Consider the following 25,673-nt stretch of genomic DNA (forward strand, 5'->3'; position numbering starts at 1 on the left):
GTTGAGTTTCATTCTTTTGCATGTAGTTATATAGTTTTCCCAACACCATTTGTTGAAGAGAAGTGTTTTATTCCTTTTGATGCTACTTTAAACAGAATTGTTTTCTTAATCTCAATTTTGGATTGATTTTTGTTAATGTAGAAAAATATAATTGAGTTTTATATATTGATCTTATATCTTGCAAACTTGCTGAACTTTTTTATTAGTTCTAATTGTGTGTGTGTGTGTGTGTGTGTGTGTATACATTGTGTTTTGGTAGATTGCATTTCTTAGGATTTTCTAGATATGCTTTTATATCATCTGTAAAAAGAGAGATAGTTTTACATTTTTCCTTTCCAATCTGCTTGCACATTATTTATTCTTATTGTCTGATATCCCTGGTTAGAACCTTCAGTACAATGCTGAGTTGGGAGGATGAGAGCTAACTTTCATGTGCTGTGCCTGATTTTAGACAGAAAGCTTTTAGCTTTTTAACAAATAGCAATAAGAATGCTATTTGTTAGCTGTGGTTTTTTTTTTTTTTTGTTGTTGTTGTTGTTGTTGTTTGTTTGTTTTGTAGATGCCCTATATGAGGTTGAAGAAGTTTCCTTCTGTTCCTAGTGCACTGAGTTTGTTTGTTTGTTTGTTTTTTAATCGTGAAAGGGTGCTGAATTCTGTCAAATGCTTTTTCTGAGTCTTAGGTAGATGATCATGTGGTTTTAGTCTTTTATTTTTTCATATGATATATTATATTGATTGATTTTTGCATCTTGAACCAACCTTGAATTCTTGGGATAAATCCCACTTGGTGACAATGTATAATTCTTTTTACATGTTTCTGAATTCTGTTGGCTAGCACCTTCTTGAGGATTTTTATCTATCTTCATTAAAGATACTGGTCTGGAGTGTTCTTGTGATGACTTTGTCTGGTTTTGTTATCAGGGTAATACTGACCTGACAGAATTAGTTGGGAAGTGTTCCCTCTTCTATATATTGGAAAAGTTTGTGAAAATTCTTCAGTATTAATTCCTCCATAAATGTTTGGTAGAATTTACCAGTGAGGCTATCTGGCCCTGGGCTTTTCTGTGTGCTAAGCTTTAAAATGACCAATTCAATCTTTTACTTCTTATAGGTCTATTCTGAGCTTTTAGTTCTTCTTGACTCAGATTTGGAAGTTTGTACCTTTCCAGAAATTTATCTATTTCACCTACGGTATCTAATCTGTTGACATTCATTGTATTTCCTTATAATTCTCTTCATTTCTGTAAGATTTGTAAAAATGTTTTATCTTTCACTCTTAATTCTAATAATTTGGGTCTCCCCCCTTTTTTCTCGCTCTCTGTCCCTCAAAGTTTGTTAATTTTGTTGATCTTTTCAAAGAAACAACTTCTGGTTTTGTTGACTCTCTCTATGGTTTTCTATTCTGTCTTTTATTTATTTCTATTATAATCTATTATTTACTTCTTTATATTTGCTTCGATTTTAGTTTGCCAAAAAGTTGATTTGAACAATATTTTCAGTTTTCTAGTTGTCTTTATGTAGTAGTGTATTTTCGGGAGTCCTTACTCCATCACTTTGGAAGTGTCTCATACTGACTATCCACCATTGCCTAGGCCCAGAAAACCCTGGGCCTAGGGTCTTGGATCTTGGCTAATTCTGAGACTTCTCTGTGGTTCCAGGTACATTTTACAGTAGGTAATGTGTTTGGTTAAATTTGCAACTTTCCTGGGTTCAAAAAGTCTTCATCATAATGGACCCAAACTGTCAGATTTGACTCTATAACTTATTGAAAGTTGCTCTGGACAGAAAAAAGATGTCCTATAACATCCACTGTTAAGACATATACCATAGACCAGGTGAAGCAGAAATACTGAAATGACAAAAGTAAACCTGATAAACAGGATGTGCCTTTCTTTCTAGGATGTTAACCTGGAGAAACATCTATGCTGAAGCCTAGAGACTCAATGTGGCAAATACAGATCTACATTTTCTGCTAGTGGTTGTTTTTGATTAACCCGATAGCAGTTAGATGATAGAATTCTCATGATTTTACATTCTCATATTTTACATTCACAGTTCAAAGTTTCCAATAAAATTTGCCTCTTCCAACTGATTTCATATACTGAGTAGAGGATATAACCACATTCCATTATTATAAGGTGTTTGTGTATGGTATTGCTAACTAAGACGAGGACTCTTGAAGTCCTTCTTCAAAGCATTCTTATAATGGTTATTACATTTCTGTATCTTCCCCAAAGGAACGACTAGGGCTGGATCATAGTGGTATAAAAGAACAGTCTGACTACTCTCTTTCAGAAGCTTGTTCAAGCATATATACACACACACATACATACACTGTCACCAGAAAGACAATAGGTCTTCTGGTCTAGGGAAATTGGTTTCATTCCTAGAATGAGGGACAGAGGAAGGTTTCCCCTGGGGGATAACAGACCCATTATTTGTCAACTTGTCTTCCTGAAACCCTCTAGCTGGGCGGATGGTCCCACCCCTATTTGTGCATATTATAGTCATAGAGGATAACAACTGTTATACATGCCTCCTATTTGATGTCTTGGTTAATCATTTTAGTGCTGCTAAGGTACAATGGTGGACTATACCAAGCTTAGCCTCCTTTATTATTATTATTATTATATTGTCTAAAATCCTGCCTCCTTCATTATATTGCCCATTGTTCTCATGCTGGTGAGTGATGAGTGATGAGCAACTAACAGGGGGTGGGCAGAGGATTTTTTTGAATGCCATCTTTCAGTGCTATACAACTGCAGAACTATAATAGGTATTGGTAAATTTATTTGGAGGTTGTTTTTTTTTTTTTTTTTTCCATTTGGGAACTTAGGTCTATGTGTTTCTCAGCCAAGAATGGTCAACCTTCCAATCCATTCTTGGGCTGTGTTTTGGGAGAGTCGGCAAACCTGGAAAGAACAAGTGGCTACACAATAATGGTGGATACTGAATGTCGGTAAGTTGGATCTCTTTTCTGTTTATGTCTCTTTCTCCAGTGGCAACTGTCATTGGTTCTAAAATTCCATTGCCCTCATAGCTGTAACCATTTGAGTTTGGTACTATGATAAAAACAAGGCAAAAACTGGCCTCATCACAGAATCTTAAGGGATTCTCATGACATCTGGCAGCACACATGGTACCAGAATACAGATGCTGCCAATCTGCTGAAGAAAATGGACCTTCTGAGTATTGAAGAAGGATTGCGCCCCTTAGCCAACTGCCACATACCACAATGATGTCTCACCTTCAGCACCTGCCTTGCCCCATGACAATCTACACTGGAAGAAGAGGGAGTAGGGTATCATCATTTGGAGAGATGGGAGGCATAAACCAATTTTAGCAGCTTTCACAGTAACGTTTGACACTGAGGCCTTAGTCAGTCATCTTCTGGTTTTGTGCTCTCAGTATTCTCTGACATTGTATGTGACATCCTGGCACTTGTGTCTCTTCTCCGGCAAGTGGAAAGATGAGGGCAAATCCTTCTAAGGCTTCCAAGAGACTGCAGGCTGACACTAAGTGGTTGTGATTAATAGGAAAATGTAGGAAGGTACAAGAGTTGCTAAGAGCTCTCCTCACTGAGTCTTCAAGAACATAGCTTTGCAAGCTATTCTCCTAGGACCCACAGATCATATGTGCCCTCCCATCCTATGGGGACTCTAGGTAAAGTGGCAATGGACTGGAGATGGGAAGAATGGGAGAGTGTGAGTAAGGACAGAGATGGTAGGAGGTGAAGCTGCTCAGGTAGGCACAGGACAGATCACATGAGTGCTTCTAACAGCGCCTGCCACCTACCACATAAAAGATCCCCAACAAATACATTTTAAAACCTTGATCTGAAAATACCAAAGCATTGTAAGACAAGCAGGACAGTGGTTTTCTGCAATGGGTTGTAAAAAGAAGATGAAAAATAAAAGGAGACTGAGAAGTGTGTTCTAAGCACATGAGACAAAGGGAACAACAGCTGTGTGTGGCAGGAATATTCACCAGAGGAGTGAGTTTTCTTATTCAAATGGACACTTCTCTTTGGCACTCTTCATTTCTCCCTAGACCCACCTGGTATGTTCCCTGTGGCTTTGCAATAATAGACGTCCCATCCCCAAAGGTGGCAGAGCAGCTACTGTCCTCGCAGTTGGTGATGATAGTGGCATAGTGTGAGTTTTCTATCCGCATGCACTTCACCTGCCTGGTGACAGTTTGAGGACTCTCAGCTGCAAGCAAATGCAAGGTAAGCAGATCTCACAGGATGCACACATTGGGAAACACGCCTGCCTGCTGAGTTTGCTCCTGTCTCCTGGCCACCTGGGCTAGAAGCTGAGACCATGTGCTGAAAACTTACTTCACAGGGCTAGTATATGGCCTCCTCACTGTCAATGCAGAGGAATTCTTCCAGGATAACTCTTGCTTCTTTAATGTGCTGTTTTGTTCTTATTATTTTTATTTTGTGTAATTGAAAACACCCAGAAAAGCATAAAAAACAATTTAACTATTATATACTCGTCAATCAAAATTTACACTTCTTAATATTTTGCCATATCTGTTTCAACATTCTTAATATGTATATAAAGAGAAAAATTGCAGGTAAGCTGAGGTTCACTTTTCTCCTTATCCCTGGGTTTATCTCCTTCTCTTGAAGTCTACTTTTATCTTTTCTATAAATATATGTATCAAAATCATATATAATCTTATGTGGTTTTAAATATGCATACATTGTATAACACTGTATGTATCATTCTACACCTACATTTTCTACTTGACATTGCTTTGAGACCTTCAGCCATTGTGATATGTAGTTGTGTAGGCATATGTGTGCGTGTGTGTACTTCATTCCTTTTAAGTACTATATAGTATTCTTTTGTAAGAATATACTGCATTTTATTTTTCTATTCTGCTGTTGGTGGACATTTATTTCCCAGCATTTTGATATCATATTCGGTACTGCAAGGGGCACCCTGAACCTGTTTCCTTGTACAAATGAGTAAGAGTGTTGTTAAGAGTGTTTTTCTACATTTACCCAGAAGTGGAGTTAGTGCATCGTATCATATGCCCATTTCAAAGTTACAGATATTTTAAAATTGCCCTCTCCAGTGGTTCTTTTAATCCTCACTCTAACAAGTGGGATACGAAGGTTGTTCTTTTCCACTGGCTTGCCAGTTTTGTTGCACTTAATTTGGCAAGGAAGCATTTAATGCATTAAGCAAATAAGCCCTGGAATTAAAGGAAAGGGAGTCAGGGAATAATTTTCCATTAAAAATCTTGTTTAAATTTAGGTTAGGAAAGGCGTTATGCTTTTAGAGTCTCTGCCCAGGTTCCTGTTAATTAGCACCTGCAGCTTTGTTCTTCTCTCACGCTGTCTGTGATAATGAGAGGCATGTTCAGAATGGAAGGAGGGCCTTATGGAGATGACCTTTATGCAAATCAGATTCCATAAGGATCAACAGAAAAAGGTCTGCCCAAGTTAATGCCCCAGGCAAGAGTCGTGATTATTAACTTTTAGTTGCCACCAATCCAGACTATATTTTAGCAGTGAAAATGGAAAAAGTTACTATTACTATCCATCAGCCAACCAGAGTTATCACTCCCACAACCGTTGAGGATTAAAAAAAAAAAAAAAAAGTAGCAAAAGAGCCATAGAGCCCCTGCTCTAGACTGCACGTGTGTTCTTTGGTTGGCAGAGTTCTTCAAAAAATTATTTTTCTTATGTGTGGGTTAAAAAAGAGTAGTGAGCTTTGTACTCATCTTATTCTAAAGACAGATATTGTCCCATGCTTGGAAAACTTACTTATTTTATTATCTTCTGGAGGAGTAATATGATCTTCATAAACTTGATAAAAGGTTGTAATTCGGGTACCATCAGCATGATCCACTATCCGAGTACCATCTTTTCTTTCCACAATGACCACTCTGTCTTCTCGAGTTGTCATGACCTGAACATACAAAGGCAGAGCATGATCATTTGGTCAGATGGCTAATCCCAAGTCCCTTTATTTTTATACCTCATTGAATACCATCAAAATCCTGGTTATCCATTTGTAAGCTTAAGTTTGATCTCCTCTATTTGGTCAAAGCTTTGCAACAATCCTGGAAGGCAGGTAATGCTATCCCCATGTTGTAGATGAGGGAATGTATGCTTAGAGAAGTTAAGGAATTTGCTCACTGTCACTCAGCAAACACCAGGGCTGGTGTTGCACCGAGGCCGTTGGCCTTGAAAACTGATGCTCCTTCCACTGTTGTACATTGAAAAAAGTTAACATCAGGACTGGCCTAGCCCCGGTCTGTCTGGGAAAATGACCCTAGGTCCTGCCTCCTTGAAAATTGCAGGTTTAAAGTGAGCATGGCGCATGGGGGCTCCCTGGCCTGCTATGCCAATCTCAGTCTAATGCCATCAGAACAGAATGTGAAGATTGGTGGGGAACAGAGGCTGTGGTTTCTCTGTGTCAAGCTGATCCACACACCAACGGGCTCTTGTCTGCTGCTGTTGGTCGTGCCCCAGGTGGGCTCGAAGGGTAAAAGAAGCTGCAGCTGTGGTCATTGCTGGGCCCCCCAGCTGAATGAGGGTGCCACATTGATCTTGCTGCATTTGCTGCCTTTTGTCCTTCCCTAAAGCAGAGCAAATGCAGATGCAGATTAAAGCCTGGTTGTTCTGTTAGCTTGATTGTCCACGGTAACCTGTAATCTTTTCTATTCCAGTGGAAAGGATTATTGTGGAGGATGGATAGAAGGTCTGAGAAGGAAAATAGCTGTTATCATCCAAGGCAGGAAGCTGAAGAATGGTTACCTGGTCAACACCGTATGTCCCAGGTCTGTTCCAACGTGGAGCGCTACCAGACTTGGGACAGTGGGGCAGAGCATACCAGCTCCTGAGCCCCTGCCAGTTGGCTGAGGCTTTGTCAGTCTGTGCCACAGCTCAGCTTCTCCCTCTGCCGATTTATGTTTCCATCCCCTTCCTTGCATAGGTGCTGTCCAGCTGGCAATAACAGTATATTGCAAACTATGTAGCACATGTTTCAATCATCAAGTATTTTCTAACTTGTACTGTCTTAACTGTAAGGGACACAGTATTTCAATGAAGAGTCCAGATGGATATGAGAGTAGGTTTGTTAGCTGTGTTTTGACTCATATTTCTGAGGCCATTGGACGCAGGTGATAATTGCTTTATCTCTTTTCAGTAGGCAGAAATCACTATATTTGAGAGAAATGCATGCTGTCATTATTTTATGTTCTTAACATTGGCACTCTCAGCTAATGCATTTAATGAGAAATACCACTGAAGAATATAGTGGTTGAGAGTATGAGCTCTGGAGTAAAGCTGCCTGAATTCAAATCCTAACTTTGCCAATGGCTGGATGACCTAGGCAAGTGGCTTAACTTCTCTGTGCTCTAGTTTCCTCATCTGCAAAATGAAGGCAACACTAGCATCTGCTTCAGGCATATTATGTGGATTAAATGAAATAATGTTGGTAAAGTAATTGACATTTAGTCAGTCATCAAGTCAGCAAGAGTTAATACTACCTTTTTATCCAGTAAAAATATTCACACACTGTGATTTAGAATTATTCAAATATTTCATAACACCACACAACACTGACACTTTCTGATCACCGTATGGTGGGAAAATCATTATTCTCAGTGGTGATAAGAATAGAGTAGCAAGAATATTTACTGAACACCTGATAATGTTGGATATGGCATTAATCTTAGCAACTATTTCAGGTAATCACTATTATCTCCATTTGTAAGTAAGGAAAATTGGATTAGAAGCTTGTCCAAAGTCACACAGCCAGTAGGGAGTGTGGCTGGGGTTCAAACCCAGATCTGTGTCACCACAACGGCAGTGCTTATGCCTCTAATTTAGTGATACTTCATGTCATGTGTCATGAAAAAAAAAATCCATTTTCAATTTTGTTTCATACAACCATGTGATTTCTTGGCCCTTAGGTCCCTGGTGGCTAGGCACACGGGATCTGGATTGCAACCTTGGGGTCCACGTTCTGACTCTACTACTTGCTGTGTGCTTTTGGGGAAATTATGCAACCTTATATTTTTGCCTCATCTGTAAAATGTAAACACTAATCTTTTGTGAGAATAAAAGGAGAACAGGGCTTGGCAAACAGTGAGCGTTCAGTTAAGTATTATTATTACTGTTGTTTTTATTACTCTGTTATATGTTTGATGCTCAACAAATGCTTGGATCCAGGCTCTTGGGCATTGGTTCATGCTTCTGTAATGGTGACAGGTAATAATTAGGGAAACTGAGAGTTATTAAGAAATATTAATCACATTTTCATATTATGCCAAGTAATCTATATCAGAGGCTGAATAAAAGGGAGTTATTTGAAGTGACCAGAAAAACCTTCCTGTAATGATATGTAGTTTGAGTCTCACAAAAAATACAACTAGCAGGCAAGGTAAGAGATTACAAAATTATTTCAGAAGCTGACTAAAGAAGGAAGGAAAACATGTTTGGTTAGGTAATGTAATTCACCTTAATAGCGAGCAGTCATTTTGCTTTTGACCAGCAGCACATGGTTATAAGCAAAGGTAGATATAAGGCTCCTATAAGATAGAACCCAGATATAAGGTACCTATCCATCATGTCATTTATATTCAGAGGGTACTGCAAAGCTCCACCTAAGACTTTAGAGGACTAGCTGAGGGATGGAAAGAGCTCAGTTTTCAGTCACCAACAACTGCTCCTAACTAGGATCTAGCACTGGCTGAATGTGTACTCTTGACCACATTATTCAACTTGCTGAGGCCCGATTTCCTCATAGGTATAACATGATATTCACTGGTGTGGAGACTGAATGAGATAATGTACACAGAACCCCAGTCCCCTAACAGAAAGCCTGCCACATAGAAGGTACTATTGTTCATCCCAGAAGTTTTGATTTCACATCATAAGCCAAACCATTCTTTTCTTTTTTAAGATTTTATTTATTTATTTATGAGAGAGAGAGAGAGAGAGGGCACACAAGTAGGGGGAGGGGTAGAGAGAGAGGGAAAGAGAGAGAGGGAGACTCTCAAATAGACTCTGCATACATACAGAGCATAACATAGGGCTCAATCTCACTACCCTGAGATTGTGACCTGAGCCAAAACCAAGAGTTGGAGGCTTAACGGTGCCTCCAAACCATTAGTTTCTACACCATTCATTTGTTACTTATTCTTAGGCTACAAATAAAATCTTTTGTCCAGTTACTCTGTAACGTTGCCAAATTCTTGCATTATTTAATGTGAGCATCTCCCTAAATATACCATACATTCTTTGGATTCATGGGTCATGAACAAATTTCTACCACTTATTTCAGTTTCACACAAAGAAAAAGGAACAAAGCATAGCCCCTCAACTTCTAGAAGATAAGACATTACACAAATACATTCAACATAAAGAAATAGATGACACAATTAATCTTATATGCCTTAAATGTGATATAAGTATTCATGATTTGTTTCTCATTTCAAAAATTAGTATTTCATGGTACATTTTTCAAGTAAAATAAACCACAGAAGTGTTTTGTACTTGCAAAGAAGGATCCATCTGTTCATCTATCCACCTACTATTTACCAAGTAGTTAGGGTAAATTAAGTATTTGCTAGGTACTCTTCTAATATGTTGTTTCAGAACTCTAATGATTAATAAAATTTTTCAATAAGCAATAGTTTGCCATACCGTTCCATTGACAGGATCTGTGGCCTTGAAGGATAGTAACGGGGTCATGTCTGTTATTCTTTCTAATCCTTTGGTGCCGATTCGATTTCCTTCTGGTGTGGTTGTAAACCAGGTGCCTACATGAACCTCCACAGGAGTTACTCTTTGAACTGTCTCTGGGTGAGGTTCATGGCTTTCATTCTTATGTGCCACTGACGACTGATTTTTGTGACTTTTTCCTGCAGAAGTTCAAGTAAAATCAAACACAATATAATTATAATATCAATTACATAGATTATACATTAAGTTTAACACACTGTAAGCTACCTCAGACACTGTGGCATAGAAATTCTAAGTGGTATTCATCAATTATATTATTTATCAAGTGGGAAAATACCTATTCTGGTCAATTTCTGTATAATTTTGAATGTTGCTTATAGCTCCCTGGATTCCAGATTTAGAGTTTTGTAGCCCAGTTTTTAAAGCCTACCTTTGCTCCATATCTTAAATTCCTTCTTTTGTCTTACTGAACTCTAGCATTTTATCAGATTATTTAACTCTTTATTCCCCTGACTGTGTCATTTTGTTACTCATAGATAGGAAACTGCTTTATTCAGCTGTGGTTCCAAAGAAATTTACCAATCAGGCATATATCCTTGGCCTCTCACTAGGGGAAAGGATCTGTACAATTCAACTACTGCCTCGATAATCATCTGATGCATCCCTCCTTCCAATCCACCACCAACTATTTGGAAAGAAATACAGAACTGAAAAAGCCTTATGGAACTCTGTGAATACTATCTCAATCCCTCTATCATGGATAGATTTGCTCCATTTGTATAAATAATGATGAGTGATCTGTAGGTGAGATTGGCCAGTGTTATCAAATCTCAATGATAAGGTAAACTCAGACCCAGAAGCAAATTACAAACAAAGATAGTGAAGGACTGTTAACTCTAGGAGGATTCCTCAGATTTAGAGTATGAAATGTGCATCAGAGGATGGATCTTGGCCTAAGATGCAGATTTAACTAATAGGAAGAGCCCAATAATACATATGAATAAAGCTAAACTTAACTTTTGCCCTAAAATTTAATTTAGACTTATTTCTATTTCCAGAGTATTAAAAAAGAACTGATAGAATCTAAAGAAATTATTTATACTGACTCTCGGAGAGTCAAAATAATAGAAATAATAAAAGAGAGGTAAAAGTCTCTAATATATGCAAAAAGTGGAACAGAAACAAGATTTGAAAAGGTAATTATTGAGAATTTTCTGGTATAAATAAAAGATATTAATCCATGGACTCAAGAATCCCAATTTATTCTCACTTGGATAAATAAAAAGAAACTCACACCTAGCTACATTGTATTGAAATTATAATAAGAAAAAGAAAATATTTTCAAGGCAGTTAGATTATCTTCACAGCAACAACAATTAGACTGAGAACCAACTTTTCAACAGCAACACTGGAAGCAAGAAGAGTCTAAAGAATTTTTGTCAAAATACTGGAGAGAAAACACCTATCAACCCAGAATTCTGTAACCAGTGAAATTATCATCCAAGGATGGGGACAACATAAAGACATTTTTCAGAAAATACCTGTTACACAATAAATGGATTAGAAGCTCTGATTAAAAGACAAAAATTATCAAATCGAATTTTTAAAATATTCACCTATAAGTTGCGTACAACAGATACATTTAAACAAAAACCACTGAAAGTAAAACAAAGTATGAAAAAGTTATACTGCAAAGGAATTAAATGATAGCTGCTATGGCTATAATAATATAAGCAAAATAGATATTAGGACAAAAAAGAATCCTAGAACAAAAAGCCATTGCATACTGATAAAAAGTTAAATTTACCATGAATATATCTAAATTTATAAGTTAATAAAATCACATCCTCAAAGTATATGAAGAAAAATCTTACAGAAATATTAAAAAGATATAATAATTTCAGAGATAAATATTAAATTATAAGAAGGATGGCCTTGGATAGATTATTCTACCCTTATTTAAACATACTTCTGCTGAATAAATTGATACAGTAGATTAAAAATATTTGTGAGTTTATACAATAATGGTTGGCAAATTTTGACCTGTCAAGCAAATGTGGCTTGCTGTCTGTTGTTGTAGTCTGTGAAGTAATACTTCTTTTAACATTTTTATATAATTAAAAGAAAATTAATTATAATACAATTATAATTAAAAGAAAAATATTTTGCAACACCTGAAAATTATATGAAATTCAAATTCTAGTGTCCATAAATAAGTTTTCCTTAAACACAATACACCATGCTCATTTAATTATGTATTGTCTATGGCTATTTTCATGCTACAATGGCAGAGGTGAGTAGTTGTGACAGAGACAATATGGCTCACAAAGTCTAAATAAACTCTGGGTGTTATATACAACTAATGAATTCTTGAACACTACATCAAAAACTCATGATGTACTATATGTTGGCTAATTGAACATAATAAAAAAATATTTACTATCTTTCCCTTTGTAGAGAAGTTTGCTGAACTTGGAAATAGATTGAATAACACAGCTAACAGTTTTGAACTAACAGTTATAAAGAGAACGCTATACTCAATAACTACAGGATACATGCCCTTTTCAATCATACACAGACTTTTTAAAACAATTGCCCATATTTGAGGCTATACATCACGTTTCAACAATTTTCAAGATTAGTTAAAAATCAATTATTTAAAAATCCTAAAACTACTATCATATGATCTCCCTGATATGAGCAAGTGGTGATGCAACATGGGGGCTTAAGTGGGTACGAGAAGAATCAATGAAACGAGATGGGATTGGGAGGGAGACAAACCATAAGTGACTCTCAATCTCACAAAACAAACTGAGGGTTGCTGGGGGGATGGGGGGGTGGGAGAAGGGCGGTGGGATTATGGACATTGGGGAGGGTATGTGCTATGGTGAGTGCTGTGAAGTGTGTAAACCTGGTGATTCACAGACCTGTACCCCTGGGGATAAAAATATATGTTTATAAAAAATAAAAAAATTTAAAAAAAATCCTAAAACTACTTTATAGTTTTAGAAATTTAGAAGCATGTTTAAATAGCTTGTGGGTCAAAAAGGAAGTCATCTAAATAAAATTTTTAAAAAATTGTAGTCATCTGGAAATTAGAAAATAGAGCTAAAAAAATTATGAAAATACTAAATGGTATTTCTTGTGAGATGGGAGACGCACTTCTGGTACAGCAAGAAAGGATCTTCAAAAAGCCATTCTTCAAAAAGAAAAACAGTGACAACACTGGAAAAAAAATTATTGAAATCAACTCTTTTAGAAATCTGGAAATAGGGCGCCTGGGTGGCTCAGTGGGTTAAGCCGCTGCCTTCGGCTCAGGTCATGATCTCAGGGTCCTGGGATCGAGTCCCGCATCGGGCTCTCTGCTCGGCAGGGAGCCTGCTTCCCTCCCTCTCTCTCTCTGCCTGCCTCTCCATCTACTTGTGATTTCTCTCTGTCAAATAAATAAATAAAATCTTTATAGAAATCTGGAAATAAACCAAAAGAATTACAACAATCAGCTGAATCTCAGTAAGAACAACCTATAGCATGGAGCACTGGGTGTTATACACAAACAATGAATCATGGAACACTACATCAAAAACTAATGATGTAGAGGCACCTGGGTGGCTCAGTGGGTTAAACTTCTGCCTTTGGCTCAGGTCATGATCTGCGAGTCCTGGGATTGAGCCCCACATTGGGCTCTCTGCTCAGCAGGGAGCCTCTTTCCCCCTCTTTCTGCCTGCTTCTCTGCCTACTTGTGATCTCTCTATGTCAAATAAATAGATAAAATCTTAAAAAAAAACAAAAACTAATGATGTGTGGTGACTAATAGAACACAATAAAAAATTAATAATAAAATAAAATCCTAATGCTTAAGCAGAAACCCAATACCCTCGAAATAATAATCAAAAATAAATAAAATTTTAAAAAGAAAAAAAGAGGAATGGCTCCAGACAGAAAATAACAGTGTTGGCGAGAAAGTGAAGAAATAGGAACCCCCCTTCAACGATGCTGGTGAGAATGGAAAACAATGCAGCTGCTTTGGAAAAGTTTGTCAGGTGCTCAAAGTGAGAAACACAGTTACTATTCTAGCAATTCCAATTCTAGCAATTCTAGCAATTCCTGGGTATCCACTCCAGAGAAATGAAAATATATGTCCACACCAAAAACTTGTAAAGAAATGTTCATATCAACTTTATTTACAGTTTCGCAAAAGTGAAACAACTTGTATGTCCGTCAATGGATGAGTGGATAAACAAACTGTGGTGTATCCACACAGCAGAATATTACTCAACCATAAAAATGAAGTGCTGATACAAGTTACAACATAGCTGACCCTTGGAAATATTATGCTAACTAAAAGATGCCAGTCACAAAAGGCCTTGTGTTGTATGCTTCTCTTTAATGGAAATGTCCAGAATATATAAATCTATGGTAACAAAAAGAAGATTGGTGGTTCCAAGGTTCTGGGTAGAGGGGAAAAGAGACTGTCAGCTCCTTGGTACTGGTTTTGGGGAGAAGATGAAGGGAGAAAGGAATCAAAAGAGCACAGGTTTGTTTTTCTTCTCACGGGGGGTGAAATTATTCTGTATGTTATTGTAGTGGTAGATTCACTACATTATGCATTTGTCAAAACTCTCAGAACTATGCAATGTGAAGAATGAACCCTAATGCAAACTATGGACTTCAGTTAATAACAATGTATTGATATTGGTTTTAACAATTATAACACGTGTTTAAAATAGAGAAAACTTTAAGCCAGGTAGGGAGGAAGTATAGGGGAATTCTGTACATTCTGCTCATTTTTTTTTGTAAACCTAAAATCGTTCTTAAAATAAAAAAAGTCTTTTAGTTCCTGTGTGTGTGTATGTGTGTGTGTGTGTGTGTGCATGTGTGTGTGTGTGTGTTTAAGTGAATACATCATCTTAGATGGATGGGCTTTAAAGAAACCTGGAGCACACTATGCTGGAGGCAGAAGCCCTTTGGAACCCCACTGGGCTCTAAGAGAAGTGGCTACCCTTACATCAAGTCCTCTCCCATCAGAAAAGGAGGGGAACCTTTGAGCTGGGAAGTTTGGAAGCAATGAGGATGCCTTCATTCACTTCAACCAGGAGCCCTCAGCTACTACTAAAGGAAAGTCTATTTCTTTACATTTTGAGTCACCGAAAAGGAAATTCAGTTTGCCTTTATACAAGGTTACTGGTTACTGTGGGAAGATGTGTGAAATTAGCAAAGAAGATTAAATCTTGGTCTCAGATCATTTAAGTCCCATGAGAAATTGAGAAAAGTTTGTGATGCAGATGCCCAGACTCCAGTCACAGCTGTACCACTTACTAGCTGAGAGACCTCGAGAAAGTGACTTAACCTCTGTGTCTCAATTTCTTCATCGGTAAAGTGGAATTATTAAAATATATACATAGAAACCAGAGTTGCTATGAGAATTAACTGATTTAATATTTTAAAGTATTCAGAATTGTGCCTGGTACACAAACACACATCTCCTACAAATTAATATGGAAATAATAAACATCTCAATAGTAAACTGAGAAAATCTGTGAATAGAAAATTCACAAAAAGAAAAAAATGATGTTTAACCCCACCAGTAATAAAGAAATGTAAATTAATGTAATAAAAATATTGTTAATTATCTATGAAATCAAATTAATAAGGAAATCCAGCACTGGCAAGGGTATGAGGAAACAAATATTTTCATACTGCATTGGAGGTGGGGGTGTCAATTGAAAATATCTCTGAGGAGAACAATTTCATATATTAGATTATGGCAGGCACGGTTGATTGCTTACTCAATCGTTATCCAATTTTCTTTTCCCCAAATAGTACTGCTCCTTTCCTGAGAAAAAAATTCAGAAATGTCAGGTGTGGGTTTTCCTACCCTAGGTGCTTGGCCAGGTCTAGTCAATGGGATATAAGGGGAGGTCTGCTGGTGGGGACAGGGGGTGGAATCTGGAAATGTCTTCCTCCCTGACAAAAAGAGACACTTGAAAGTTCTTATATTCTTTCTCTTTGTGTTTTGCTTTGAGAGTTACCACAAGAGAACCTTACACCTAGAGCTGGTGTGGCCTTTTCCCAGCTCACGGCTCAGAGGAAAAGGTCCAGAGAACCAGAGAATCCTAGTTAGTACCTTGATATCATTGATCTGCTCAACTAACCCTACAACAGTAGCCCAGGCATTAGAGCTAATGCTATGTAAGGGTATATAACAACACAGGAAGATGTTCATTATTTATTACTAAGAGAAAAAAGCTGTTCATGAAACAGTGTGTAATGCTGTGATTCAATTAAGATGTACACACATGTATACATGTGAGTATACTTGAATATATACATGGAAAAGATGAGAAGTGTAAGATTTATTAAACCCATCATCAGTTGAGATCCTTCAATTATTACCTTTCTTTGGAATGACAATCTCAGACGGTGCTGTTTCTGACTTTTGCTGAGAAACTGTGTCCATCAAGTCTCCACTATGAGGACTTGGTGGCATTTCAACAGGAGGAGAAACAGGACCTGAGTCAGGACTACTGCTCACAACGCCATCTGCAAAGAGAACCTGGAAGGAAAAGCAGAAGTTCCTACGTTCTCAGCAGCAAGGAAGAAGCTGGTTAACATTTAACACTGTGTTAACATTGGCATAGGTTAAAGTCAATCCGAAGGAAAAGTGCTGTTCGCAGACCTCCAGACTAAGCACAAAGCATATTTTAGGATGGTAACTGTGGAGCTAAGAGACTATTATAGCTTAATAACAGCATGATAAATATCATTCATGGTTTTCCGTGTACCTTCTATGTTGTTTCTTTTCTTTTTATATCTGTCTTTATTGGACTGACTTAAGTTTTATTTTTTTGTATTTATTTGTTTTATTTTTATTTTCTCCATTCTGTGCAACTAGAAAATTATCCGCCCTATTTCAGCTTATATAATAACTACATTTAAAATTTTATCACATGTTTAAATGTTTAGTCTCTATCAACGTCTATCACTAGTATGTGTCTCGTCTATAGTTATCATTAATACATCTACCCGGATCAGTATCTATAGCCTACCAATGAACATACGAACATGACAAAAACCTCCACCAGGGCTGCTAATGAGAAATCTAATGTCCATTCAGTTCTCATTCTATAGGAGGTAACTGGTTTCTTTAAGGAAGCTTTTGGGATTGTCTACCTGTGCAGTCCCCAAATTGCACTATGACCTGATGATCTTTTAAAGTTAATTAGTATCAATTCTGCTTGGCCCTTGACTGCCCTGTTTAATCTGAAGGGTTTTTGTTGTTGTTTTTTTCTTTTTCTTTCTTTCTTTTTTTTTTTTAACTCTGGGAAAATTCCCTAGATTATTTCTTTCATTATTTTCCCTCTTCACTCCCACTATTTTCTTCTTCTGGAGATTGTATTTTTCAGATCCCTTTTCCACGTCTCATAACTCTTCTCTTCCCCATAATCCACTTCCCTGCCTTAATTTTTCACAGTTGTTTTTCTTTTTTTTCTCCTTTAAAATTTATAATTGAAGTATATTGATATACAATATTGTATTAGTTTCATATATATATGTATATATATATCAATCACTGCAACATGGTGATTTGACACACAATTGTGTCGAATCTATTGTGTTAAATATCTAAGAACTCTTTATTTTATCCACAGTAACTTTTTTATTGTTATTTTGTAGACTGTTAACCTTTCAAGTCTCTGCCTATGTTACTTTTACTCACCTTCAAGTTTTTTGCTTAACTATTTATCCTTATTTTTAGATGCTATTTCTTTAATTTTTGATTATTCTGTAATTTACTTTCATGCAGTTGGTTTTTCTCTAAGGTTGATGATTCTTGCATGCATGGTCATCAGTCCCCTTGAGAGTCACTTTTCACTTCTTGGTGGTATATCCTCTGATTACAGAAACAATTTCCCTGTGATTACTGGGGAGGTATAGAGCAGGCCATATGGCTTTTGGATATTATGACTTCTGGTTCTCACCCTCCAGGTGGTAGTGAGTTAATTGGGGACACTAACTTCATTGTCTGGGTGCAGAGCTCCATCTGTGAAATGTCTGTGTTAGAACTGATTTTTAGTTTTGCTGCAGGTTTTCTCTTGTACTTGCTTTAAACTTTGCTTTTATTTCTCCATTGGTCTGATCTCATCTGACTTGCATTTTCTAGAAATTCTCCTAATCTTCTGATACACTGATGGCCCATTTTGTTGTTTCCCAGTACCGTTATAAATTTATTATTTAAAAGTATTTTTAAAATTATTCTCAGGTGCCTTGAGAGGGGGAGGAGGTAAACACTGTATTTAGTCCTGGATCATATACAGAATAAGTTTGTTTGTATCCTGTATTGCACAGAAAACAATACTAGTCTCCATTTGCCATTTTAAGTGTGACTCCATTTTCAAATGAGTTGTCCCTCTTGCCTACGATAACACTGTTCTTTTCCCCCAGCTTGTTTGTATTGTTCTTTGCAGCAAGAAGGAGTGTTATTTATCTAACATTCCGTTACCTGTGTAGATCCATCCAACATGTATTTGACAACAGTGCCTTGCTTGGTGATAACTCTTGAGGCCTCCTGATCCACAGGTGGCATCACCGTTTTGTGGAATTCATAGTGCTTCACCTTCTGGGGGTAGCTCTGCCGGACCATGATGTCCCAAGTGGGTTCCTCATCCACAACATTCTGATCTTAAAAAAAGAAAAGAAAGAAAGCCTTTCTGTGAACTGAGCAATGCTGTGCAGCTGGTGTTTTATCTTTTTCCTTAATTTTTTTTTATTCTTCTGTCTAAATGTGAATAATAGGACAGTTTTCATAACCTGACAGATGGCCCAGAGCTCTAGTGTTTTGCTGCCTTGTTATAGTCAAGTGTAGTGAATAAGGTCATCTACAAGTTCTTAATAGGTACCTTCTCCGTGTATAGTCCATTCTTCTGAGGAATTCCAGGATATCCCTGGCAAAATTAGGAAGGAAGCAGAGTTTTCCTGTCGTAGATGTTCTCTTTTCTTCCCGTGGGTACTTTTCTCTCATCTTTAAGTAAGCTCTTGCCCCTGCATGCACAATGCTGTTCTGGGGTTCCCTGGTTGTCAGGAGCCCCAGGCGAAGTTACTCAGGCTTGTCCTTCCTAAATCATTCATCACCTTTCAAAGTTAACATAATCCCCTCATCTCTAACCAAATCCAGACTTCTCTCAAGGTTCTATTCTTAGTTAACAATCAAGGAGAAAAACACCTCATAGTTTCCTTCAAAAGAAAATACTATCATTGAGAATTTCTGGCATACAGTAACTATTCAGTTTTTGCTAACTGAATACTTTCCTCTCCTCAACTTACAAAGTGGTTTATCAACATGTAATGATGGCATTTCAGGGACTAGATTGGGCTGTTAGAAAAATATTTCGGAATGGGAGCCCTTCATGATACCCTCTAAATCACAGAAGTATTAGTAACAATAACATTATAAGCATTTACTGAGATGTTTACATATGTTAATTGCTTTGTATATGTATTTTATTCAGCCCGCCTCAACAACCCTTTAAGAGAGATAATTTCACTTTCCAGAATTTCAGATGAAGAAAAACAAAATTAAGACAAATCAGACCAACTGCAGCACTTAGCTTCTTTTCATTTAGGTGGCAAGCAAACATGGCATTGAATTAGTTTTCAATAGGCATACTCTTTTTCTTTGATAGATACTCTTTTTTCAAATATGGTGTACATAAGGGAACTATAATAAAGAGGACATTTGGTTGTGAATTAAAGTCAGGATCCACTGGTACAACAAAACTTTTATCAGATGAAGAAACATGGTCCAGAGATAGTAAGCAACCGAAAGGGACATATATATAACTCAAGTCCCAGGCCAGTGCTTACTTGGTTGCATCTGCTAATTCTACTGCAAGAGTGGGCCTCCATATCAGTGATATTCAAATTCAGTCACTAATGTGGATGCCCCATCATGTTAATTAAAGAGGTCCTACCTGTACTTACTTAGTCATCTTAACGAGTTAGAGGCCATGTACAAAAATAACAGACTTTATAAAATTACATTCTAATATCTGGGAACAAGACTGATATCCTTCAACCACTTAACCTGTACTTGCCTCCACTTACTTTATACTCACTGTCTTTTGATTTGGTCAGACAGCAAATCACTATACCTGTGGCCCTCTGTAGAGCCAGAAAGACAGGGTCCCACCCCATCAAAGTTGTTAAGAGTCCACCAGCCTTGCCATCACTGACCAAGAATGACCTTTAATTTCTGCCACTTAGGAACTGAGTGACCTGGGAAAGTTAATGAACCTCCTGAAGCCTTGATTTATTTTGTAAAATGGAATTATTAGAACTTAGTTTACCATATTTGTGTATTTTTTTATATGTTAAGTACTTAGGGCTGGGGGCTCAAAAAATGCTAGTCATTATTATTATTAGCCTATTGTTCATGATCAACATGTTTAACTGGTATGAAAATACACACGTTTTCAATGGTGATTCAACTGTTTTCTGTATGACATTTACCCCGCCCCCCCCCATGCTGGCTAACACTCACCTGTAGACTCTTGCCCAATAAAGGTCACCAGGAGTCCATTGGGGCAAGACACATTTAGGTTTTGGAAGGTAGGAACATAAGGAGTCTCTTGCAAAACATGTTCTGGTTCTACTTCTTCCTGTAAATAATTTAACAATAATTGTTTGTCATTTTCTAAATGAGCTACTGATTTATTTGGACTAAGCAAGCATTTGCTGAGTGCTTAAGATATGACTTGCCCAGGACTGGTGGACCCTGCAATTGAGCCTGTAAATATGCATGAGTCTGTATTTTTGTGTAAATTATTCTGTTCATAGAATGACACACAGACATGTGAAACAATTAAATTACAGTACCCAACTGTTAGCACATCTCTACTCCCACAAACGAAGACATCAAAATTAATTAGAATAATTAGGAAAGGATCATGGAGGAGTTGGGGCTTAAAGTAGGCCTTGAAAGATGTCTCTGTATGTAAATGTGGGGTTAAGGGCTGACCTATGTGCCCTCTACTGACTTGGTATATCTTTTAAAGTTTGAGTGTTAAAGATGTTATGCTATTAGGAAATGTGTCATTATTTTTCTCTAATAAGCATTACTTTTGTAGTGAGTAGAAACAATTTAAAAAGACATAAAAAGATTATTTATAAACTAATGAAGTTTGGGTGTGTCTACTTCAAAAATCCTAGTTCATTTTATGCTAACTATGCTGAGTTCCTTGTTGGTTACTTGGACCCCAGAATGAAAGTTGTTTAGTTACTTCCAACCAACCCCTCATGATAATCATTTCAGTTTTCCAGTTGGCTCTCTTTTGTTAGCCTCTAAAATCATTCCAACTGATACCCTGTTGCTGCACCTGTAGTTTATTTTAACTAGTCTTGTGCTGTGGATCACCTAGGTTGTTCTGCCTTTGTTACTAACAAATAATAAATTTGGAATAGTTAGCCAAAAGTCAATTAAAAACACAAAGTAAGGGGCACCTGAGTGGCTCAGTCAGTAAAGCGTCTGCATGCAGCTCAGGTCATGATTCTGGAGTCCTGGGACTGAGCCCCATTTTGGGCTTCCTGCTCAGTGGAGCACCTGCTTCTCCCTCTGCCTTTTACTCCCCCTGCTTGTGCTCTCTCTCTATTTTTCTCTCACTCTTGCTCTATCTCAAATTAATAAATAAATAAAATCTTTAAAAGAACTAAACAGAAAGCAAAATTAGGAGGAAAAAATTATGAAGTTCTGTAAAATGAACAATAATGTTCAAAGACATGAACCTGAACCTGCCATGACAAATTTATGATTACACAAAAAAACAGTAATTATCTCCCACCCTTCTATTATTGCCACTTACTAAAATTATGGGATAACTGATTGGTTTGTTATCAGATTGCTTTCAGTAAATTAATGAATCATCTAGGGCTATTCTGCTCAACACTGTAAAATTTTTACTTAATGAGGGTCAAGTACCCTGGATTGAGAAAAGTCATCTAGTATAGCTAAATAAATATGGTGCCGAGGTTAAGTAACGTACAAACACCAGAACTTTTAAAGGACCAAGTTCTGAAATCAATAGTTCTGGTCACTTTTTAATATTTTTTTCTTCTAATAAGTCGAGAATTTGTACACTGTACAAACTGTACAGCTCACCTAGCAAATTTTCAAGATTTCATTAGTGATTTCCTTCTTGTCTGTTTTCTTTTTATCTGTATTCTGGTATTAGGAACATATTTGGAATCAAAGCCTCTGTGTGTGTCTGCATTTGGTGGTATTGGAAGTAGAGGGTGAACTGCTCTTTAGCCAGAAGCCCTGGAGCCCATCAATATCTAAGGCCAAGTCTAATGGAAGTACTTCCTATTTAATTAGAAATATTCTTCTTTCAATTGTTGCTTATCTAACAAAACTAAATAAAGTATTTAGAGAATGGTAGGAACATAACCAACCAAAAGCAAACAACCAGAGTTGAAAAAAGGGTGAGCTCTTCATTCTGAGTTTTGAATGGAAGACCTGAGTCAGTTTGTACATGACAATATGTCTCCTGGTGTAGGGATCCAACTCCTGTGTACACATCTCTTGTTTTCATTCAAAATTGAAACTTCAAGGAATGTTAATACATCTGCACAACAATATACATGTACTAAAATGATACTGTTGGTGTAACTTGTGATTTTAAAAAAGTTAAAACTGAGGTAGAAGTAGGGTTTAGGAATCAATGGCAAGTCTATGCACCTTTTTCTCTTCTTCTTTTGGGTGTTCCTCTTCTTTAAGAAATTCTTTAGGTTTTTCTTTGCCTTTTGTTTTTCCTTTCACTTTGCTTTGAGGAACAGTCACTATAAGAGGAACTACTGTTGTAGTAAGTGCTGATGGGATACTCAACATTGTTTCCAAATTAGGATCCTTATTCTCTATAACAGGAAAAAAGGAGAAACTAGTAAATTGGAATTCATATTTTATGTTTGTTAAATCAATATATAAATGTTTGCATGGCAAATATGTTTTGCATTTTTACCAGCTGGCAACAATTTTTACCTTGCTGAAAATGATTTTTCAGTCAGATAGATTTCAGGGGTAATACAGTTAATTTAAAAATGAGAATTATAGTTAATAAATCTGAGGTACTTAATATTTTGATATATTTGATTGAATCATTATTTCACATGTTTTTGCCTTCCCATCTAGATTATGAACTCCTAAAGATAGTGCAACAACCATCTGTTTGAGAAATATTTTTTGAAATGTTTCTATATGCAACATCTTTGGAGCAGTGGGCAATAATGACAAAATATATATAAAAGACCCTATGAAACCAAAATATTCTAATAATAATTATACTCAAATAGCTTTAATACAAGGACATATTAAATAGGAAAATAATAAGGGATACAAAAAAAGAAATTCAGAAAAGAGAGTTTTCTAGTTGAGTTGATAAAAAGAAATTTTAGAAGTTGTAAAAGATTAATTTTATTCTGGGTCTAATAGTATTGCCAGAATTTTCAAAAGCAAGTTGATCTCTGAAGGAATTTTGTCACAATCTTCTGAGCATCACTGGTGTTTTTGTTTTTGTTTTTTTAAAGATTTTATTTATTTATTTGACAGACAGAGATCACAAGTAGGCAGAGAGGCAGGCAGAGAGAGAGAGAGAGAAAGAGGGAAGCAGGCTTCCTGCGGAGCAGAGAGCCCGATGCGGGGCTCGATCCCAGGACCCGGAGATCATGACCCGAGCCGAAGGCAGCAGCCCAAACCACTGAGCCACCCAGGCGCCCCAGCATCACTGGTGTGTTAAAGGAATTCTATTCTCCTCTGGGTTCCAGGATAATACTCTCCCTGTATTTCTTCTTCCCTCTCTGAACATATTTTTTCTGTCTCCTTTACTAGTTCTTCCTCTTTTGTGAATCCTTAAATGTCATTAGATTCCAGGGGTTTTTCCCTTTATGCTTACAATGGATGTTCTCAACTCTGGCTGCTCATAATGATTGCTCATTGAATTTTTTATAAAAAGCTCAAGCCCCCATCTTGACCCACTGAATCACACTCTCTAGGGATGAGGCAACAGGCATTATATTTATGAAAAGTCACACATGACTGTGATACACCCAAAGCTGAGCTTTATTACGTATAGTAGATCTGAGTATCTCACTCACTACTGGGGCTCTAACTCTCATCTGTATGCTGATGACTCCAAAATTTCTATCACAAGGCATGACCTTTCTTCTCAGCATCAGATTAATATGTCCAACTACCTTTCTATATCTCTCCCTGGTTGTGGTACTGGAGACATTTCAAACTCAGTAAGTCTCTCTTCTGCTAGGAAAGGAAAGCCTCCTATATACTTAATCTCATTTAATGAGCAATCAAGCATCTCATTTCTCAAGTTAGACAGTGAGGTATTTGCATTTTCTCTTTTTGACTGACCTCATACATCCAACCAGTCAACAAGCCATCAGAAATTTCTCTTGAATGGTGCCTCTCCTACCTGTTCCTAACTTACCTCATATTCTCATTAATCTTTTACTTGATTTTCTGCAAAAAGTTCCCAAACTGGTATGGGACCTCTAATACTATCATTTCAGTGTACTTTTGAAACTATCATAAAATTATATTTCTAATATAAAATCCAATTGTATCACTTCTCATCCTTTATTTAAACACCTTTGATACTCATTGATCTTATGGGCCATTGAGTACTGACATTCCACCACTCCAACCACTCTCAACTTTTCCCCTTTCTGTGAAGATGCTATGTTTTTACACAGTTGTATGTTTATACACAATGGTTCTTAATGTCAAGAATTCCCTTTCCTTGTTGCTTTGTCTGGATAGTTACCATTCATCTTTAAAATCCCACCTCAGATACTATACTTTCTCTCTGAAGTATTTTCTAGCTGTTCCCAGTACTATGTTTATATATAATTTCTAGCAATCCAGCAGTTATTTATTTATTCTTTTCCCATCAGACAATGAGTTTTTTTAAAAAAAATTATTTATTTATTTGAGAGAGAGAGAGAGGAAAAAAGAGGGGAGAAGAGGCAGAGGAAGAGGGAGAGAAAGAATCTCAAGCAGACTCCCCACTGAGTGTGTAGCCCAATGTGGAGCTTGATTTCACAACCCTGAGATCGTGACCTGAGGTGAAATCAAGGGTCAGGTGCTCAAATGACTGAGCCATCCAGGTGCCCTTAGACAATGAGTTTTTTTGAATAGATGTGCCATGGTTTTATTCATCATTGTGGCTCAATGCCAGGAAGATTCCTCACCTATAGGAAGTACAGTATATAAATAAGTGAATGGCATCCAGTTATAGGGAGCTGGAAACTCCTCCCTCTCATCCCCAACCATCTGCTCATTCAGTAAAAATTTATGGAGTACCTACCACATGTACTATGAATTGGATAGCCAATGATGAAGACTACAAGGAACTTGCAATGGGTGGATCAAATGAAAAAACCCTCAGGTACAATGTCCTGTGTTAAATCTGTGATAAAGGAATTTATCAGTGCTCCATGGGAACCTAGGAGAAAGACATCTAACACAAAACTTACTCAAATACTTGGAGGTTAAAGAGCATCCTACTAAAGAATGAATGGGTCAACCAGGAAATTAAAGAAGAATTTAAAAGATTCATGAAAACAAATAAAAATGAAAACACAACTGCTTAAAATCTTTGATATGCAGCAAAGGCAGTCCTAAAAGGGAAGTACATAGCACTACAAGTCTTCCTCAAGAAACAAAAAAGATCTCAAGAGGCACCTGGGTGGCTCAGTGGGTTAAGCCTCTGCCTTCAGCTCAGGTCATGATCTCAGGGTCCTGGGATCAAGCCCCACATCAAGTACTCTGCTCAGCAGGGAGTCTGCCCCTCCCCCACCTGCCTCTCTGCCTACTTGTGATCTCTATCTCTGTCAAATAAATAAATAAAATCTTAAAAAAAAAAAAAAAAGATTTCAAATACACAGCATAACCTAACCA

At 37.1% G+C, this 25,673-nt stretch overlaps 1 protein-coding gene across 1 annotated transcript in view; it reads right to left on the bottom strand.

Moving 5' to 3' along the window:
* Window positions 1-25,673, bottom strand: part of SPAG17 (sperm associated antigen 17) — a 213,394-nt gene that overhangs the window by 42,195 nt on the left and 145,526 nt on the right. The window contains exons 25-32 of the mRNA XM_059377113.1: window positions 22,443-22,618; window positions 22,065-22,067; window positions 20,244-20,367; window positions 18,213-18,391; window positions 16,106-16,265; window positions 9,674-9,891; window positions 5,783-5,927; window positions 4,057-4,211 (exon numbers count right to left, since the gene is read on the bottom strand). Of these exons, the coding sequence (XP_059233096.1) occupies window positions 4,057-4,211; window positions 5,783-5,927; window positions 9,674-9,891; window positions 16,106-16,265; window positions 18,213-18,391; window positions 20,244-20,367; window positions 22,065-22,067; window positions 22,443-22,618 (1,160 nt within the window). The remainder of the gene's footprint in view (window positions 1-4,056; window positions 4,212-5,782; window positions 5,928-9,673; window positions 9,892-16,105; window positions 16,266-18,212; window positions 18,392-20,243; window positions 20,368-22,064; window positions 22,068-22,442; window positions 22,619-25,673) is intronic.

This window comes from Mustela nigripes, chromosome 14 (assembly GCF_022355385.1).
Source record: "Mustela nigripes isolate SB6536 chromosome 14, MUSNIG.SB6536, whole genome shotgun sequence".
In the NCBI taxonomy this organism is placed as follows: domain Eukaryota; kingdom Metazoa; phylum Chordata; class Mammalia; order Carnivora; family Mustelidae; genus Mustela; species Mustela nigripes.